Source organism: Myotis brandtii, unplaced genomic scaffold (assembly GCF_000412655.1).
Source record: "Myotis brandtii unplaced genomic scaffold, ASM41265v1 scaffold416, whole genome shotgun sequence".
Taxonomy (NCBI): domain Eukaryota; kingdom Metazoa; phylum Chordata; class Mammalia; order Chiroptera; family Vespertilionidae; genus Myotis; species Myotis brandtii.
The window spans coordinates 124,156-141,821 of record NW_005365989.1 but is presented as its reverse complement, the minus strand read 5'-3'; the positions used below and the strand labels follow the sequence as shown (position 1 = coordinate 141,821).

Sequence of the window (17,666 nt, the reverse complement as noted above, 5' to 3'; positions counted from 1 at the left end):
ATTGGAAACATATATTATGTGTTTTGTGCCCTAACATTACTCTTAGAATATAATGATACCAAAAAAAAAGTATCTCCCAATAAATTGATCTACTTTCTTTAATCTGATAGGAAAAGTTGTATTACTTGTGTTTTTGTTGTTTGTTTGTTTTAGCCTTGGCTATCTGGAAGGTCAGAATTCAGAGTTTTGCTTACGTGTAACAGGCATCAAAGGTCCTCTGGTTAAAAAACTTGACCTCTTCTATCTCTGGATTCCATGACTCCATGTTTGCTTGTGTTTTATTCTTCCTTTAGCGACCTGACTAAATTTTTTTCTCTAAACTATTGAAAATCCTTTCATGAGAGGAAATAAACACAGTGATTCATGGTAGTTTTGTTTCATAAAGACACTGCAAACATAGAATCAGGGAATACTGTGCTCCCAATGGAAATGCAGAGTGAAGTTCCTGTGAACCCATGGCCACAATATTTTCACCAACTGATCAATACAAGCCTTGTTTTATGTGTTTCTGTTTGAAGACACATATTTCATATATGTTGCTGATTCATAAACATTTAGGTCATGGCCAATAGCCCTGTAACTCATGCCTGAATGAGGCTTATGGAACACATATATTTTCTCCATAGGCATATCACAGCCTTCCTGTGCTTAAAAACACTACACAGAACTTCAGTGCTATGCTTGGGGCCATTCTAAACAGACAGAATATTCCACATAAAAGCACAAAAATGCAAGAAATATGGCACTAAATGGTGAAAAGAACACTTGTTTACCATATGAGCTGAAGTAAGAAGGTAGAGTGTCAACTGGTTTGATCTAAGCTGGAAATGTGCATGTCAGGAAACTCAGAGTTTTCCCATTTCCAAACATGTCTGTGAATGACTGCAAATGCATCAGGGGCATTGATTGTGGGTTACAAATGAATTTTAACCAGTAGACAAATTCACAAATATGCAATCAGCAAATCATGAGGATTGATTGTACAGTTTCCCAAAGGTAAAACCATTATTTTTGGGCCAGTTAGCGCATTAGCAACAATTAGAATCTCAGAGTATTGAGTATAAAGGAGGCTGGAGGGAGCGGAACCAGGGACAGGTGCACTTGGATAACCTTGGGAAAGGTTAGATCAAAGATGAGAGGAGCAGATCCAGGGCTTCAGGCCCACAAAGGGCCCAGGGCTCTGGGGAAAGGAGAGGAGAGACAGGTGAGCCTAAAAAGGGGACAGCATTAACCTATCTCACAATTTTACTTTGTTCCTATTACAGTAACCCTTGTATTATATTCATTAATGCTTAACTAGAGTTATTCAGGGGGACATTTTTTCTTCCCCAATCGATTCCTACTCTAAACTGAGAAAAATATTGTCCTATATAATAAAAGCCTAACTGTTCAACCGTTTGACTAGTTGCTATGATGTGCACTGACCACCAGGGGGCAGATGCTCCAACAGATAATTCAGCTTGCTGCTGGGGTCCAGCCGATTGGGACTGGGTGAGACAGGCCGGACACTCCCTGGAGCCTTCCCATGGTACCTCCCTGGCCCTGATCATGCACCGGTGGGGTCCCTCGGCCTGGCCTGCACCCTCTCGCAATCCAGGACCCCCCAGGGGATGTCAGAGAGCCAGTTTCAGCCCAATCCCCGCAGGCCAGGCAAGGGACCCCACCGGTGCACGAATCCGTGCACTGGGCCTCTAGTCAGTCTATAATGACCAAGTACTGTAATGCTAAGACATCTGAGGAAAAAGCAACCTAATCTGCAATGAGTTAATTTTGGCCAAATTGTTGGTAAAAGTTGTAATATCAGATTCTGAGGGGAGACTCCTCTTTCTACTGTTTATGATGAAAAACAATAGTAAGCCTGGAACAGCCACTCCCTCTCTCTCACACCATCATAGTCACAGTAAAACCAACATAAAGACACACACTAGGCAAAAAAAAATAAAAAAATGGTAGAAAGCAGGTTGGGAAAGATGCATGTGAATTTTGCAGCACTAGTATTAAAGCAAATCAGCCCATTCAATTAGGATGTTGCACACAGTAGGTCCTCTGGGGATCAACTATGTAAGAAGTAGCTCTAAATTAAAATTAATTAGCTCCTAAAGTGAAGATTCAGTATGGTTTCTGTACTTGGCTTCTCACCAACACTAATTAACCCTATTGGATCTCTTATTCCATGAGGACTATGGAGATTATTAACACCATGGAGTTCTGTAGATATTTTAACACATGGCTATTTGTCATGGTTGATGGCTAACTCAATGTCTTTTTCCATGAAGTTATTTCCTGTAAAGAATATTGATATATAGATAAATCATAATTGTACACTGTGTGTTATTCATGAACTTGGCTTGGTTCTTGAAGTCACACCCTTGTTATTTCAAACTCCACCCTAATTACTATGATGCTCCTCCCCACTTCACTGAAGCCATCTCAGGGTTATGAAATGACTTCTCTTCTAGTTCTGTGGCACTTACACTTCCTGTCTTTCATTTGGACTCAGGTCCTAAACCTATTTGGATGTGCGATTGGCATAGAGATTCCAGCATATGAGGGATGGTTGCTCTAATATTCATGGTCTTAAAAATCATTTTAATCTTGGTTATCTGGAAAAGAAGAAGAATATATAGCTCCAGTTTGGCCAAAGTGTATAAAATTTGAAGAAATATTTCAAAGAAGACTTCATCATTCACATTTTATATGATGAAGTGTATAAAACTTGAAGAAATATTTCAAAGAAGACTTCACATTCACATTTCAGAAGAATAGAAATAATCCTCCTGTTACTATCTAATATTTATTGAAAAGTGTAATAATAAAATAGATTGAGTTAAAGGCTAAAATGTGCCTGCTTTCCAAAATAGCCAGTTTGCTCTGCTTTATTTTATAATAGTTTGACATTGGTGCCCAGGCCCAGCTGATATGCAGCAGGTACAATCTAGTGTGGCTTAAATGTTCCTGATATCCTGATTGGTCAGTAGGTACAAAGCTATTCAACATGTTTACCATCACCTCTGGTTCTCAGAGAATCAGGAGAGGAAACAGAAGAGATAAGTGCAAACACATCCGTGACCTATTTTTAAAACCAGTTCAAGTGCAAGTTCTCTGTACCAAGATTCAGAAGCATCTTCTTGATACATTTATTTTAGTGCCTTCCTGAACCTCAATCATCAGAAAGTTTTAGCAGAAACTTCAGTCTGGTTATGTTACTTACTGACACATACCCAGTGACAATGGTACAAGTAAATCTGAAGGACAGTCATTGACCTTCATAAAGGTTTACAGTTTCTCTGCTCATTAAAATGTAATACAAATGCATTAATTCAAGATACAACAAATATTTTTGTCTGAAACTAGAAAATCTAAGGAAAAATTGTTAGTTGCAGCAGACCACTGAACTAAGAATATTTTTAAATAGGCATTTTGCCCTTAAAAGTAAAGACAGATAAAACCTAATGGCAATGGTTATCTTAAAAGATACTGCAGGCAATATTTTGAATTCTGCTTTGACCATCAGGAAAAAGTAATTTTACTTATATTATTGATATGCTCCCAATGGTTATTTTCTTTATCTTTCTTTATATTATCACCTAAGCTTTGATAGATTTGAGAATGTCCTGATAAACCGTGTTATTCTTAAAATTTAATTGAAAATATATATCCACATTTCCTTTCACACATAAAGCTTTACAGAAATCTTTTTTTGAAAAAATAGTTCAAAAACCTCAGGTCCTTGAAAAGAAACTAGAAATTATTTCAGTTCATTCTATTTAATAGTCTAGTAGTTCTGCAAAGAAAAAACCATAAAAATATCTCAAAACATTTCAGTGGTTATGGTAGAATAAACAAGAAACTGCTTACAGATCCCTTCCTATAAGCAAGTGTGTCAGCCACTTCCAGGTCAGTTTTTTTAAATTTCACTGACTTGAAATGAAGTATTGTTTGGAAACAAGCCAAGTAGAGATAGAAAACCAGGACTAAATTTCCCCATGATAAACCACTTAGTTTTACTCTAGGGCTATATCTTACATAGCAGCCTTCTGCCATTAGGCATCTGACCTACCTTGTTACTTGGCAACACATCCAAATATGCTTAAACAGCGAATGCTGGACTCCATTTGGCTCACTATAATCAATAAGGTTTGATTTTTATCTCTAAGGAAAGTCAAACTGTTACCTCTTTGTGATTCCTGTGAATTGTCTAAATCCTTAACTTGGAACCATTTTATTCTATGTAGTAATTGGGTTTCTTAGGCTGGCAGGCTGGAAATCGGACTGAAGTATACTGGTGTCTATTTCTAAAGGTAAAAACTCAAAGGACACTGACGGTGTTAAGAATGACTCTACAATTACCAAGATACAAATAACCAACTGATCTTTTGATATCACGTATCTATTGCTGATGGAAAAATGTTCAGGCAGTTTGATCTCTTATTATTACTTTAGTCTGTGGACTAACCACAGTGTCTGCCAGCTTATCAACGGAGTCTATTTGCATAAGCTTGTAATGTTCACCCACAAGACTGGAAACTGAAAACTGTGTATCAAGGATACGCAGTCAGGTGTTGCAGATCGTATTGGTCAGCAAGTCTCAAACTCTACGAGGAGCCAATTTCCTTTCTTAGGAGGGCCTTCAGAGATTCTACAGAAAGGTCACCCTTCCTACAAAGGAATGTGACCATATTTTCAGAACTAAGGATTTGAATCCTTATCTAACCCAGAGTCTGCCCTGGTCATGGAAGATTTTAAATGGTGGCTGCTCCAGAAATTGCAGGCCATAGACCCACCATCCACCTGGGCAACATTAGCTTTAACAAATAAAGTTCTTTTTGCCCCAAATTGTTCCTCTAGAAGTCTATCCTGAAACTTCTAGTATTAGGCATGCCTTTGGATCTTTGCTACAAGCAAAATGCCTACTGGGCATTATCTGTTTTCAGGGATAGCTACTTTAGGAGAAATTGATTCATCAGAAAGACTGGTCAACAAGTCATTGATTTTCCATCTTGGGAGTAACAAATTGGTACCAAGCACTGTAGAAAAATATCAAAAGAGAAAAGTGGGCTCTTAGATACAGTTCTGAGAGAAATTAATTTTACCCATGACTTGTACTAAAAAGAACGTTCTTTGTTCAACTGTCAATAAGTGTCAAAGAAAAAGAAGACTCAAGGAGACAATCTTACCTCCAGGATAAAACAGACATGTAATAAAATCATTTGCCCAGGCAGGAGTTTAGAGACCCCAGGGAATGTTTGGCCTTATAAAAAGCTTCATTATTTCCAATTATATAGGAGAAGCTGGAGATATATCATTTCTCTAAAAAGTCTACCAAAAAGTATCTTTTGTTTCTTCCTTAATAAAGCTTCATGACAAAAGCAACTATCTTAAGAATAACATATGTGTACTTACAGACACCATTGCTGGGTTTGGATTTAGTTCTGGAAATTCACCACTGGAATGGCTATCACAGAAATATTCCTTCCCCTCTTTAATTCTAGTATCAGTTAAGTTTAGGTCCAATTAAACAGGGTAATTTTAAACTAATGGGAAGTAAGTTATATTTGCTGCCTAAAAAACCAAAAGATATTATTTAAGATCTAGTCTACTCCTTAGGCTTGTCTTAACTAGTGTTGGATTAGATATACGTTCTTAGTATCTGGGGGTACTAGATAATACTAGAGGAAGGCCCCAGATAGGTAAACACAACTTTTACTTCTGCTTTTATATACACTTTTCCTTAGAACTCTGTGGATTAGAGAAGACTTCATAGTTACCCAGATCATGTAGTTCAATGTTGCCTTTAAATTGTTCCTTGAGCCAATTTTGGTAATTGTGTTAAAATAAATTAAACTCATGGACATAGACAACAGTGTGGTGATTGCAGGGCGGGCAGGTGGAGGTAGAAGAGAGCATAGAGGGTATAAATGGTGATGAAAAAATAATTAAAAATAATACTTGTGGAATAAATGGAAAAAAAGAAACTAAACTCATAACAATTATGGCTAGAATGGAAGAAATGTTTGTTTCTTTTTAACTTTCATCTTTTTTCATACCTTGGCATATACACTGCATGGATGTTCTGAAATCTTTGCAAGTTATATGTAAAACGTGTGCCAAACAGAAAGCAGTTGTAAGAAAACGCAGAATTTGTAAAACTTGTCCCATTAAAAGGAAAATTACCAAACTTTCCTTTTCTTACACCTGAAAATTAGTGCATGCAATGAATACATTCTCTAGGTGATAGTATTTTAAAGCTGAAACTGATGGCCCTTGTGGTCAGTCTTTAATCAAGGACTCATTATCAATGCCAGTTTTCACCCTTGACAACCATGTCAAACAGCCGTACTTCATAGTGATCCTCAAGTGCTCATCATACGTTACAGGAGGACTTTTTAAATCTGAGATAATATGTGTGCTTTTTCTTTGTATTATTATTATACTTCCACACAAATCCAAATACTCTGCAAAGTGAGAGATTTGTATTCAGAATATTCTCTTATGTCTTCTCAAACCTCACACAAGAAAAAACACACTGATATTTTTCAATATAATATGAAATATTGATGACTTTACAGAGGGGGAAATCAGTTAGATAATAGCTCAGTGAATAACATAAGTAACAAAATGCCTGAGGGGGAAAAGTACAAAAGGACTAAAGTCAACACGGTTCCAATTAGAAATCCTGACTGGGATCTTTCTAGACCTGGATTATGTGTCTAACTCAGAGATGAGTCATCAAATATTTTTTAAGGATTTTGCTTCTCCATCTATAATAATCAGAATACAAATAACTGGGCTATTGGCTTATTATAAGAAACTTTTATGAAAAACACATTTGTTTAGAACTAGATGTCTGAAATGATGCATCTATAACAAAGAATGCTTTACTCACCTGGAATTAATCCACAAGGAACAGAGAGAACCCCTGAATTGGACAAGTGGGCATGCAGGAAGTTCATGTTGATTATTTAATAATCAGAAATACTTGGAATGGAGAGTGAGAGGCAGTAGATGGTTGTATAATGAATGATTGACGATGTAATAAAAATATTGCAAACAGTGAACTGAAATGTGTATTATCATGGGAATGGTGATGGGGTAGGAAGAGGAGAGAGGAGAGAATAACTTTCCCTAAACTTAGTCTCTTGGCAAATACTTACAAGTCAATTATTTGACAATATTTTACATATTATAGGAAATAGCAAAAAAAATAATCATTACAAAAGGGTTGTTCTTCAATTCTTTTAGCACATAGTGATATATTTTGTTATGTTTTGGTAAGTAGATCTTGAGGTGAAAAGTGTCATAAATTAAGTCATAGCAGAGCTGGAGCAGAGCTCCTGAGTAAAATGAAGACAGTGGGAGTTTGTCTGTTCTTAAATCAATACGGACTGGGTGTTAGTTATTAAGGATCCCAGATCAATAGATTCAATCACATTAGGGATCTGTTAGATTTTCCATTCTCTGGTAACAGACACATTCCTAGCTGAGATAGGACTTTTCACTTTTCACAGTGTGGATGGGAGAGAACATGGGCAAACAGAATTACAGGAAAAAAATGTTACTTAAAAATGATTGTCCCACAAAAAGGGATAAATGATGTCATAGTCATAACCTAAGAGCTACAGACATATTTAATATATCCTCTAAATTTAACAATAATAATTATAAATGTAAATAATTAGATATAACCTTACATTTCCCCTAAGTCCTTCTAGAACTTATATGTCATTATTAGCCAAAGCAGGTCAGTGCTTACAGAAGGAATAAAATTATGAGGCCTATGTTATGGCTCTATTCCTCCCTCTTTCCAGGGTCTCTCTGAGATGGCATTAGTTTTTGTGAATTTTGGTGAGTACTGTATTGCAGTATATTCCCTAATCACTATTACTAGCCTGACCAACCTTAGGAGGTGTAGATTCTGGAAGTCATTTTCCTACACAAATGCAACTGAATGACCCCAAATGCTGTATGTCTTCCCCCCTCAATGTGCTTCACCTTTTTTATACCTCATTTCAGTTTTGAGGACCATTATTGATCCATCCATTGCCTCCTTAAACCAACTATTGAGACCTTATAAACATTTTCCCTTCTCCTAATATCTGATCAATACCACTCATTAATTTCTCTAATCTGACTTTTCTTCTCTAACCTTATAATCACTGACCTAATTTCAAACCTTTTTTATTTTCCACTCTTAACTATCTCTCTACAGTTTGAACCCCCTTAAATGTATCTTCCTCTTTATTACCACAATACAGCATTAAAATCACTGATTTTACCAGTTTACACTAAAAATTTTCTACTCATCTATCTCTCTATACCTTACCAGATTTCAAGAACAGGAACTAGGTCTTATTCATCTTTATAACCAAAGTACCAAATATGATGCTGGTACATAAAAGGTACTTAAAGAAGTTTTTGATGAAAAATTAAGATATATAAAAATTATACCAGAGAACACATTGCTATTATCAGTTTTAACATGGTGAGCAAATATTTTATTGTGATAAATAACAGTGTCAACTTTAACATAACTAATTTGACATTTTCTCTAAAGTTTATGCTATCCAGGTAGAATTTGTGCTCTCCAAAGGATTTGAATAATTTTTGAATTACTTATTTTTATCTCTTGGGTCAAGTGACCACACACAATAACATGTTTATGGTAGACAAGACAAATTAGACAGCAGTTTTAAGCTATTTCTTTAACCCTCCTATTCCAAGTTCTACACACTTTTAGAAAACATGGTTCCTGAAAAATAAGTCAAGTAGAAAATATTATTCCTGTTTATAAAATATGATGATGCAAACAGTATATCTTTCTTTAATTATATAGTTAACATTTATGATTTTGAATTATTCCTATTTTCTTTTGAATTAGTTGGTGCCTATCCCTTAGGTGTGTGAATATTTACTATATTGATTTTAAGAATCAACATGACTACTCTAGACTCATTACACCACACTGTAAGGCTCATTAAAATCATCTTAGCCCAACACCTTCCATAAACTAAAGTACAGAAATCTAGTTTCTGATTCCTATCATAAGTTTACTGTAAAAGTCAAAATATAGTTTAAAAGAGTGAAACACTATAGGAGGTCAGAACCATGAAAACCACACTTGATTAGAAAAACTGTTGGGAACCAGGAAGAAAAACAGTATAACTCAAGGGAAATTCATCTTCACAGCAACATAGTTATTTTCCTATAGTTGTTTTACAGAGAAAACCACACATAGAACGCAGAGACATCCTTGCAGCGTGCACCGAAAACATGTGCACGCCAGGCTTTCTCCACGCCTGCATAGGCAAGCCTCAGGTTGGCGTTAACTTTCACATTAGAGGGGAAAGATCAGACAAGGGACCTTACCCTCATCAGGCCCTCACCTTTACCAGGGACACCCTTTGTATCTCAAACAGAATGAATTCTCATCAAGTATATAAAGTCCTGGGGTGGGCAGAGTGCACCTCCATTAAGGGGGCTCAGGACCAGTACTAATGAGTTATGCATTCTACTTTGGTTTGTTTGTTTTTTTCCAGTAAGTAAGTGAAAAATTAAAACCTAACCAGGGAGATTTGTATAGGTAGATTTCAAAATAACTAGCACCTCATGATGGTCTAGTGAGGTCTGGAGAAAAAAGTAAACCCAGGTTGCTCATTTCACTTGATTACTACTATGCGGTCTTTATCAACTAGCACCAGTTTCCAACTGAAGATAAAAGAATAGACCTTCCTCATATTATGCTCTATTTTTATGCCTGTTTCCCTATGTCTTAACCCTCATTTATAGATACCATAATACTTTTATTAAAGCAATTTGTCTAAGATATGTTTTGCAGTGTTGTTTTCTGTATTGTTTCTAGTAGAAGCTTTTACTATTGAACCCTGAGAGGCAACATTTGATAACAGGTATTGCCAACCTTAAAAAAATTAAAGTCAAAGAGTGGGTTGGGACAGGAAAGGAACAGAGACTGGGAATAATAGGTTCTACATAGTTAATTGTGGTAACTCTCTTTATTTTACTCAATGAACTAAGAAATTGCCAAATGGGTTACGTGGCTCCTGAATTTCCCAGCATTTGGAAGAAAACTTTAGAAAATCTCAGGCCCTGGTCAATCCATGAAGGTACCTGAGTCAATATTTAGAAGCTCTGTAACTGTAGGGAATTCACCCCACTATTCTTTTGACATTGTTTCTGTAAATGCTGACTCTGATTAATATGTACCTTGTAGGTGAATGGCATGTTTATATAAGAATCCTAGAAATTAACTTCAAAAACTACAGACTCCAGCCTTCAGGCATTCCAGCTCTGGGAGATTTGCTGACCTTCAAATGAAAACCAGGAAGATGCACACCAGACCATTGCTTGACCAGTTTCAAGGTCTTTATCAGAATAGACTGTGCTGGTCTGCACACAGTACCCTAATGGATAACTCTCAACCCCCTCTCCTTGATCTCTTTGTTCTGTTTTCCCTCTCCCTCCTTATAAAAACCTCAGTCTGTACTGAGATGGAGAGGTGAGCTTTGGGACAAAAATCCCCCATCTTCTCAGGTTGCTGGCACTTGAATATACCACTTTCCTTCTCACCAGCCCCTGTCTCAAGAGTTTGACTTTCACTGAAGCAGGCAGCCGAACCTGTGTTAGGTTACCCTCTTGATCTTGGAAAAGCTTTCCACCTTTTTTTTTTTTAAGCACTAAGAGATGCAAGTTTTTCTTATCCTCTTTGAAAATCTAATTTTGTTCTATATTTAAAATATTTTGACATGTCCAAAAACATTTACCAGCAGTACATTTTTTTTTAACAAAAAGAGGATATTTTGAATAATAGACTGCAAGAACTGAGAATTTTTTTTTTTAACAAACTTAGGCTCTGAGGTCCTTGCCTAAGTTAGACTGAAAAACAGAATACAAAGCAATTTTGCTTTTCTAATTATTTTGTGGTGTATCCCTCAGGTCAGATTTAGTACAGTTTCAATTTTCTGAGCAAGTTAAAGAGAGAAGCACAAGAAAACATATTGGGTTGATCCCAAGATCACTATAATTAAAAAAAAATAAATAAATTTGTGTGCTACAGAAGAAAAGATTAAAATAAAATCTTGTACATTTTCCCTAAGCTTTTTAGAACTAAAATCATGAAGCAAAAATTATAAGTTACCAAGGTCTAAGGCTAGACAATAGGGATATGAAAATAATCAACATTTTTCTTTCACACAGGAGAAAATCGAGCCTTTTGGAGACTAATTTCATATTCATAGCTATATTATCCAGCACTAACAGTATTTTATTAGTGATGGTCTTCTTAATGTTTCGATATAAACCTTACTAATTTATGAAATCTAATTAGCCTTCTCCGAAATTGTTCCCAAAATTATGTGGGTGAGTCTTGATAGCCTTGATTTTGTTTTAACTGCTAAAAAAGTTTCTTTCTGCATTTCTGGGTATTAGACATTTGGTTTATATGGCAACTACAACTTAATTTACCTTGATCTGTCATTTTTTTACAACTTTATTAACTACACTTTCACTACTATCTCTTAATTTGTGATCTAGAATATATATCAAACATCAAACAAATTGTGTTCTTATATTTATAGACTCACAGTTTTGGAAGAGAGCTTGAAGATCGTTTAGTCCAACTTCCCAATACAAACCGTCCCTAGAACAACCAAGTCTTGGAGTACTACCTACACTTATGACTTCCTAAGTGTCTTTCTGGCCTCACCTTGTGCCTCTCTCTACTGCCTACTTTCGACTCTCTGAACTCTTCTGCCAGCTCACTGAATGCATCAAGCTCTTTCCCAAGTCAGGAACTTGGCAGATACTTTTGTTCTGTCTGAATTGTTCTCTCCCAACTGTCCACCAGACTGACACCCAGATAGCCTTTATATCTCAAGAAAACACTATTTTCCTTAGACAAGTCCTCTTGACTGCCCCCACCATTATTCTTTTTCATTTGAAAAAATTGCTTGCAGTCACAATAACTTCTCATATTTCTTTGATTTTAATTTTGTTTTAGTATTGTCCTTCCTGTTTTTGAACACTATTTCTTTTAATTAGAAAGAAGAAGAAAGCAATAGGCACTGAGTAATAACACTTTCTCTCACATCCATTAACTTCCTTATTCACTGCTTTGCTCTAAACAACACTAGAAGAATTTCTGGCTGTTCTTAGCATTTTTTTTTCCAAATTTCAGTCCACTCTGGGTTTTACTCTTCCTCACACTATACTAACTGCTCATTTAACACCTGTGTAAGTATTTCTAATTGCGTGTTCCTCAGTTCATCCATTCTACAAGCCATTTTTAAAAACGAATCTGATTAAAGTCTCTATGTATAATCATGAATTGCTCTAGTGGTATCTTTCTTGGGATAATGTGAAATGCTAATTCCAAATTTTTTAAAAGTTAGTTTACCTGGACTCCTTCTTTTAAGAATTCCATCTCCTATCAAAGCTGCCAATGATTCCAATGGGTGATGTCCTCAAGACCGTGGCTCGAAATAGCCTTCAATGGGCACTTGATTCCCAACTTTCTCTATTTGCCTGTGACTTCTCCCAAGTTCTCCAGATGGCTATATCCAAAAGCCCAGTTTGACATTTCCACTTGGATACCTAAAATTACCTTAAAGGTCTGGAAATGAATTCATTTTTCTTTCAAACCTGTTTTTCTTTCTCCATCTTAGGAAATGGCTTTACCATCTACCCGGTATCGCCAGTAAAAAACTGGGTGATCATTTTGTTTTCTCATTTCCTTCATTCCCACTCTTTATCCAATTAGTCAGCAAGTCCTATTATCTCTGCCTTCAAATATTTCCTGAGTTTATCCACTTCTCTCTAGGAGCACTGTTTCCACCTGTTGTGTTCCACTGTCATCTCTGGTCTACTGGAATACCCTCCTAACTGGTCTACTCTGGTCCCTGTGTTCTCTTCACTGAAGCCATGGTGATCTTTTAAAAAGATGGCCTTGCCCTGTCCCATGTGGCTCAGATTACTGGCCCATGGACCAAAGGGTCACAGGTTTGATTCCTGGTCAAGGGCACATACCTGGGTTTCAGGTTCAATCCCCAACCCCAGTTGAGGTGCATGTGGGAGGCAACCAATCTTTCCCTCTTTCTGTCTCCCTCTCTCTCTCCCTCTCCCTCCCTACCATTCTCTCGAAATAAATAAATAAATAAATAAATAAATAAATAAATAAATAAATAAATATATCTGGGTGAGAATTAAAAATAAAAATATATAATAAATAAAAAGATGGCCTTCCCTGAGGCTCTCCCTGGACCATTGAATCACACCAAGCCTCCCTCTCCATCCCAGTCACTCTCATGATTATACTTTAAATATTTTAATAGCATTGAAACTTCCATAATTGCTAATTTATTTATTAACCTAGGTGTGTAATTGAAGATACTTTAAGATATTTGTTAAACAGAATTTTGTTCTCATTATTAACACTCCAGACAAGTTTTCTTCATGTAAGGAGGGCCTATGAGAAAAGGTTAATGTTTAGGGAACATGAATAATGATTGCAAAAGGCACAAAGTAATATTCTCAACTCCATTTATGGGGAACTAATAATCTCAACTCCATTTACGAGGTTTACAATAGGTTTTTACTGCCCTTAGTGACAGTCCTACTTCCTACAACTGTATAATAAACTCAAGTTCCATATACTCCTAACAATGAGTACAAAATCATTCTCCTTTAGCCGTCATCTTTAGAAAGGGACATATTTGTCATGGAAAACAACTTGTTTGTCCTGTCTGCTTTTACTATAATTGTTTTCCTGCATCTCAACATTACATTACTTGCTCAAGAGTCTATTGGTCAACCTGCCTTGATGATTCAACGCAAGAAACTGGATTAGCTATGAGCTGAGTTTTATGTAAATAGTTGGTCTACATTTCATGCTCTACTGATCTGAAAATCAAAAAAATAACTAACCTGAAATTCCCGAGTGAGGGTGGGAAAAGAGCAGATTTCTGTTCTGAACCACCTGGGACTTTGGATGACTTCCACTTTTCCAGAAGAGTAGTTAAATACATGAAAAGCAGTTCAGACACCAGCGGATAATTTTAGTAAGAGCTGGTGTGCCAATGAGCTGAGGTGATCAGTTATCCTAGGGTTACCTTCCCTATCAAGTCAAGTATTCCTGTTCCAGAAACAGCCTATGAGAGAGTGGTTTGCTCACATATGACAGATTCCTTTATTCCTTCTTGGCAACTATGAGAACAGGCCCATCCAGTTTCATCTGCAATGTTTTCTTTTCCTTTTCAAATCAATGATGGTAACATTTCATAAGAGGCCATAGTCAGTTCTTAAACAGAAAAGCAGCATTAATATCAAACTGTCAAGAATACTTTTTTGGGGGGGGGCAGGGGTCATCTGTAAGATTCCCCTCTTCCCTTCAAGAAGGACTGATCCATCTGGGTAGAGGATTATGTTAGGAAACTATGAAATATATTTAGGGGGAATGGCTCTCACTTCATCCTACAACTTGAACTTCATAGTAACCTGAAAATTCAATAAACTTAAATACCCGAGGCTATAATTATAAGACTATCTTTTCTGTTAACTTTTAAAATGTAGGACTATAAACCATGCATATAATACATATATGCTTTTTATAATACTGAATATGCATGAATGTAACTAAATATTAAAAATGCAAATTTTCCTCTTAAACAGAACTTAAGAGAAAATTCATAGCTAATACTGAATATGCATGAATGTAACTAAATATTAAAAACAACGCAAATTTTTCTCTTAAACAGAACTTAAGAGAAAATTCATAGCGATTATTATGTTAAATAATAATTTTGTTGTTAATAATCCTGAAACTACATGTTATTAAGTTGGGCTTAATTTAACCATTTAGACAACTGGAATCTTCTACCCTTAATTTTAGACCTTGTTATAGGAGTGTGACTTTAACCAAACATACATTTTTCCTAGGAAGGCGGCCTCTAGCTTCCCTTGCTAGTTACATTTCACCTGCTTCAGTCGTTTTCAGATTATGTTGTATTGGGTGGGAAACTCTTGAAAGCTAATATATTGTTACCACTTGAACGATTACATTTGCTCACACCCTAGTTCCTGCAACACTTGGATCAGAATTTTGAAAGAAACACACACACACACACCCCACAACTGAGCAAAACATTGGAAGACAGAAATTACTTTTTAATTCTCTGCTTCTATTTCACCTGAGGAAGGGCAAAGAAATGTGTGATCACTTGCCTGGCTCGCCTCACTAAATTACTTTTTAAATGAAACTCTAAACACGTTCTTATTATGATCATCATCATCATTATTCCTTGGTTGTTGTTTGAGATACCAACGGAAGGAAAATTGCCATGGCAGTGCCCAGTTTTTTATCCTCACCAGCTGTTTGAAATGCAAATACCAAAAAAAGACAGCCAGCTCGTTTTCTGATGCCATCCGCGCGCGCACATCGCCACTCCGACCAGCATTTCTGTGGACGCTGCGGATCTCAGGCGCTCACACACAGCCAGGCTCCCCTCGCCGCTCGGCTGGGGCTGGCCGGCCGTGGATCGCTCCTCATCCACGTCTCACTTCCTTCTCCAAGGCCAGGCGCTGAGAATACCCCGAGGGGGTGGGAACACATTCCAGCAATAACAACCCCACTTCCCCAACTCACCAGCCTGCGAAGTTTCCCGTGCGCAAGGGCTGGTGTCGGGTTTCAGAGGCTTCCTTCCCCTTCCCGGAGCCTGGAACTCCTGGCTTCCACACCAGCAGTGACGCGGACCTGCTCTACAGGGCGACCATCGTGAAGACAGCTCCTTATTCTTCCAACCTGTGGCTCTGGCTCGGTCCCCAGCCCCTGCCCGTCTGGACGGCGAGTGGCAGGACTGGAGCACCACCCCTGGGTCCGCACCGCCGCCTGGATCTGGGAGGTTTGTGTGAGAAGAAGGCGTGTCTCCCACTCCTAACGCGGATGTGCAGAGCACACCTCGGGCCAATCTTGGTTGTGACTCAAATGCGCTTGGCTCCTGGTTAAATTCTCCTCGTGGAGCTTCAAGCCCTAGCAGCAGCTCATTTTTACCCAGGGCACTGTGAGAGCTGCTCCCAAAGCCTTGCATTCTCTCCCTGGGGAATGTCTCATTAACGATAGAGAGGGAGGAATTGCCAGTGAAGAACAGAGAAAGGCCCAGGAAATGCAAAGGCAGTTCAAAATTCGTGTTTTAAAAGTGATGATCTGTAGATATGCATACATTCATCAGTATGCACAGGCTAAGCTTTGCCTCCTAGTCAGAGATCAGTAGGTTAGTAAATAGAGATCAAACAGAATCAGGAGGACACACATTCCCTGAGCAAATACTAAGAACCTACTGTGTGGCACACTCTGTCCTAGACACTTTGGATTCACCCACAACAGGGATCCTGGCTGGCTCTCTTGAGCTCATGGTTCAGACAGACTCACATCCCTAGTATACAGACTAATGTAAAGGTAGGGATCCCAGGTCATATACATTGGATAGCAGCTGTTTCTTCCTTTGTGAAGAAAATTTTAAAAGTTCCCAACCTTGCCAGAACCGGTTTGGCTCAGTGGATAGAGCGTCGGCCTGCGGACTCAAGGGTCCCTGGTTCGCATCCGGTCAAGGGCATGTACCTTGGTTGCGGGCACATCCCCAGTGCGGGGCGTGCAGGAGGCAGCTGATCGGTGTTTCTCTCTCATCGATGTTTCTATCCCTCTCCCTTCCTCTCTGTAGAAAATCAATAAAACATATTTAAAAAAAAAAAAAGACTCCCAGTGGTGAGTTTAAAAAAAAAAAAAAAGTTCCCAACCTGTTCTTGCACTCATGTTGGTCAACAAGGAAATGAATGCTTACATTTTAATTGTTTGACCCAGTTCTGACAGGGGAAGGGGCCTTAGAGAATCAGTTAGGAAGTGTCTCCTAGGGAAGTGCTATGGGGGGAGAGGGGGTAAAGAAATACCCTCAAATCAAAATGAAACACAAACAATAGCAAAGTAGTGGAGAAGAGGAGCATCGATCCCACAAGAATTTGTCTGTTCTATAGGAAAATATGGAAGTTCTACTTTCTGTGTCTCAATGGTCCCATCTTGAAAATGGGGATAATACAAAACCATCATAGGGTTGTGAGTTCAGATCAGTAAAGTGCATAGAATAGTGTGTGGCATAGAAAATGCTATGCATGTGTTGGCTAAGTTTATTATTTTGGTGGCATTTATCTACTTCATTCTCCCAAAGTAAGGTCCAATTCATATAAATTATTCTGTCTACCAGGAGAAAGTATAGGAAGTTCAGGTTATAGATTTTCAAAATATATATGCTGGGAATCTATATTCATGGTAAATCTATTTTGCATTTATCAATAATATCTAAGTATATAACAAGTGTGTGTCCACACTTGTTCCAGGGCCTGGAAAGAGATAAAAGACTAAACATAACAAGCTTGAATTTATTGCACTGTATATAGCACATTAATCTACACTAATAAAAGAGAAACATGGTAATTAGCGTACGACTGCTACCCTTCCCATTGGCTAATCAGTATGTCTTTATGCATATCAATTGGATGGCGGCCGGCAGACAGGCAGCTGGAAGCGAACATGAGGATTGATTGCTTCAGTGAAGGAGGACTCCAACGTTCCCCGCCTGCGCTGCCGGCCTCTGAGTTGCAACTCTCAG

At 37.7% G+C, this 17,666-nt stretch overlaps 1 protein-coding gene across 11 annotated transcripts in view; it reads right to left on the bottom strand.

The window, feature by feature from the left end:
- The window catches only part of RAB27B (RAB27B, member RAS oncogene family), a 130,404-nt gene that overhangs the window by 44,697 nt on the left and 68,041 nt on the right, over positions 1 to 17,666 (bottom strand). For 3 of the 11 annotated variants that reach the window (XR_001363544.1, XM_014545611.1, XM_014545610.1), the window contains exon 1: positions 15,653 to 16,543. The exons of 1 other annotated variant lie outside the window; for it this stretch is intronic. Coding sequence is in view for 3 of the 10 variants with exons in the window: in XM_014545611.1 (XP_014401097.1) it covers positions 15,653 to 16,094 (442 nt within the window). In the remaining 7 variants the exon portion in view is untranslated. Of the gene's footprint in view, positions 1 to 984; positions 991 to 15,652; positions 16,545 to 17,666 lie in introns of those variants that run through there. 7 more of the 11 variants (XR_001363543.1, XM_014545607.1, XM_005873607.2 and 4 more) reach the window with 5 other exon arrangements.